General features: G+C 34.6%; 1 protein-coding gene across 1 annotated transcript; it reads right to left on the bottom strand.

Moving 5' to 3' along the window:
• Positions 1 to 435: 435 nt before the first annotated feature.
• Positions 436 to 1,894, bottom strand: LOC107017297 (F-box/FBD/LRR-repeat protein At1g13570-like). Its single transcript, XM_015217561.1, has 3 exons — positions 1,106 to 1,894; positions 846 to 1,010; positions 436 to 750 (listed from the first exon to the last, which is right to left on the bottom strand). Exons 1-3 carry the CDS (start codon positions 1,871 to 1,873, stop codon positions 436 to 438), a joined length of 1,248 nt encoding a protein of 415 aa, XP_015073047.1. The 5' UTR covers positions 1,874 to 1,894.
• Between the last annotated feature and the right edge of the window lie 1,688 nt (positions 1,895 to 3,582).

The following is a 3,582-nucleotide window of genomic DNA, read 5'->3' as shown; positions in this document are numbered from 1 at the left end:
AGACTATTTTCTTAATAGTTTGCTACTAGAAATTTACACCTATGAACAAAGGCTTGTTTATGTATAAAACCTTCCCTCATTCTACTACATTTATTGATTTGATATAAAACACAATGTGTAGGTAAACATTTTCCTACAAAGGGTGTATCAACAAAATCATTTTTTGTTTGATTAAGTAAATTTTGAGACTGATTCAGTTTCTCAGTCCCTCCAAAAACAGAAGAAAACAAATATTCCTGGATATATAACTCATTCTTGAACAAACAGTAAATGTAGAAATCTTTAAATGTAATGAAAACATAATCAAAACATCCATCCAAGCAATGTTCACGTTCCGAAATAGACGTTATAGCAAGGTAAAACAGAGAGTTATAATGCCACATAAATGTCTCTTTCTCGCTTGTCAATTTGATTCTTCTAAGACAAAGATCAAGATCAACTAAAATCTTTGTACACGATTTCTGCTTTAGGTGATGCACGCGGAAAATTTGAGATCTCATTGAATATTTTTTCTCTTGTGTCGAGAGGCTCCTCATCTAGAAACTGTTGATTGATTACCATTATCTCTAACACCGGGGAGTTGGCTAACAAATGCTTGATAAACTGCATCTCGGATGTACCTCCTTTAAAGCTTCCAAGCTGAAATTCCACAAGGTGATTAAATGTCAGGTCTGACAAAGTTTCAGGTTGAAGAGATTCTTCAGTAAATTCTTCATCTTCATCAGTATCACTATCATCTTCATCAACAACCTAAGAAAGAAAACAACTATCAGATTGTTGAAGATAAAAGAAGTACAACAAAGAACCACTAAATAAAATTAAAAAAATATCAAAGCACTACAAACCTGCAGTTCAAGATATTCAAGATTCGGGAAGCTTCTCAGTAAGCAAATGATATACGATAGTTTATATGATTCCACAAGCAAAATGTCAGGCACGTCAAATCGCCTGACATTGTTAAGATTAACTGGAAGTCTTCTTGGTACTCTATATCCTTCTTCAGCAATGAACTAAGAAAAAATTACATAAATTCAAGATTAAGTCAGCCCAAAAGATATTCCATCCATTGAAGTGTATAACAATAAAGACAGGGAGAAACATTTACCTCCGAATTTAAGAAGTTCAAGCTGAGTTGCTCGAGAGCCGAACAAGACTCGAAAATCTTTGCAAAATCAAGACTCTCTGTCTGTTCAATGTCACCTATCAGAGATGCTTCTACCAGACGAGGGACATTCTTTAGGCAAATAGAACTTATATCGCCTGAGAAAGTGAACAATTTTAGCATAGGAGCATTAATTTCAATCATGTCTAAATCTTCTAAAATAGACATCTCCAATTTCTCAAGCAAGGGGCAATGAGATATCAAACTTTCCAGCAATTCAGAAGAAGTTGAGACTCCACATAGTTCCAGGCTGATTAACTTATCAAATCCTTCAAAGGCCGATGGATGATAAATTGAACAAAAATAAAGATTTAGATGCCTCAGTTGCGAACATGTAAAAAGGGTAGATGGCACTGTGTATTGAATTCCCAATGGAAGGTGCAGAACAAGATCTTGAATGTGATTCCTGAGGAATAGTATGAAGTTGTCGATTTCAGGAGACCTTTTTAGATGAACGATGTCGAGGGTAAACTTAGTAATGGGCCCTTCATGAATGGTCAAGATCTGGTTGATGATCTCCCTAAATCTAACTGTAGGGTTTAAATCCTCTCTATTCCATAGAGACTCATCAAGGGTCAACTCCGTACGTCTACACCAGTGATACCTCCATTTCTTTGATAAAACACTTGTCCTCACAGCATCTTTGCAAGGCATACGTATCAGAATGACGTCGATTACATTATGGGGAAGATTACTAATGATGTCGGGCATTACACTTTGGCAACTCTCTCTTCCCGAGGAGGCATCATAAACCACTAAGAACCTGTATAAATAAACAATAATATGAGGTAAGGAATCTCTAAGCTATATGGACAATACTCAAACAATCTCCAAATTATCTGGACGGAATTACTATTCACACTGTCAAATCAACACAAGGAGCACTTGAAACAATAATCACCAAGAACCTACAGAAATTTAATAATAATTTAAAGCATGNAGCTCTTCGAAAATGTTTAATCTAGATAAATCAACAATTTGCTTCAGTAAAAAATTGAGAACGGAGAATTTTTTTTTAATATATTCTCTTCAAAGATTACATGATATCTTCACAACTAATAACTCATGTGAAATCTACGTATCAAAATGATACAATTTCCAAAAGGATGTCCCCAGAAACGACATAGGAAATGTTACAAAATCATATCCGAATGAAGTAGATGTACTTTGATATTTACCACACCTCTGTATTTCTTTATTCAGTAAATTATCCTTTGGTTCTTTCCAAGGTATTTTAAACCCTTCACTAGACTACTCAAGTTTAATTCTATAGTCCACGGTCTTAGGTCCTATTTTGATATTTTTGGGAATAGGAATTTGGACTTTGACTAGACACCCCCACACTTTTGTTTAAACATATTTCTGCAAAAGGAGATTTATACTCTCCATTCACTTTTTATCTTTTTCCCAACTGATTTTCATTTTCAAAATTACATTGCCTAGACATTTCTATTGTTTCATCCTTACCATTCAGCAAATAGTCATAATCATATCTAATGCAGTTGTAGATAAAGTTTATGAGATACGTTTTCCCACCACGAGATGGTGTTGGTTTCATATCATAAATGTCACTGTAAATCAACTCAAGGGGTTAAAATTTCTTTCAACAAATTTATAAGAATGTTAGTACACTTTGATTCAATACAAACTTGACATTTTTATTTAATGCACACAAAGTTTTTGAAGTTGACATGTAACAAGTGTTGTTGTCACAAACAGTACTATATAGAATGAGGTATATCAATAAAGTGAGCAACGAAGATATAGTCGAACTTATTATATACTAAGATTATTTATCATTCTAATAAAGAATGGTAAATTCATTTTATTAGTTTGACAATCCAAGAGTATAAAATTTAAAAAAACATCAAAAAACACCCCAAAAAAGTAACAATTACATAGCACACAAGTATATAGATGTAGGAAACAAATGAGTGTGTTTTTCTCTGTTCTTAGACAGCAAAAAGAGTATTAAATGAGTAAAAAAAAACTAAATAGAAACAATACACAAGCCACCACAATAGAGCCATCAACTCAAAATCTTCTTTTCTTCGATTTGGAGCCATCAAATTCTTCGTCATGCCTAGGTCTAAGATTACCACCTCCTTGCTCTTTGACATTTCTCATTTCCCTAGGTCCTCCTTGCCTCTCGCCATACTTCCTTCTTTCACTACTGTGATGCTCAGAAAATCTACCAGTGTGTATCGGCCCATCAAAGTATCCAACACCATCAACCTTCTCGTGATAATCTAAAATCTCAACTCTCTGCCTATTGGTTCTAGTAAATACCTGATCAGGTGGACTTCTTCTGCTAGAAAGAGACCTCGGATGCCCGTACTCCTGTACACCATCCACATCCCTCATATCATTCAGATGGCAAGCAGTATAAGATGGAGGGTCAGCTACACCTCCATATCTAA

This window comes from Solanum pennellii, chromosome 4, assembly GCF_001406875.1.
Source record: "Solanum pennellii chromosome 4, SPENNV200".
NCBI classification, from domain to species: domain Eukaryota; kingdom Viridiplantae; phylum Streptophyta; class Magnoliopsida; order Solanales; family Solanaceae; genus Solanum; species Solanum pennellii.
Note: the sequence above shows the minus strand (reverse complement) of the source record. Positions and strands in the feature narration are given on the sequence as shown.

Excerpts from the sequence above, each read along its gene's own strand:
- LOC107017297 (XM_015217561.1), bottom strand. The coding sequence starts at position 1,873 with ATGCCCGACATCATTAGTAATCTTCCCCATAATGTAATCGACGTCATT. Across the intron at positions 1,011-1,105 it reads TGAACTTCTTAAATTCGGAG|TTCATTGCTGAAGAAGGATA; the intron begins GTAAATGTTTCT and ends ATTTTTTCTTAG. Across the intron at positions 751-845 it reads TTGAATATCTTGAACTGCAG|GTTGTTGATGAAGATGATAG; the intron begins GTTTGTAGTGCT and ends TTTCTTTCTTAG.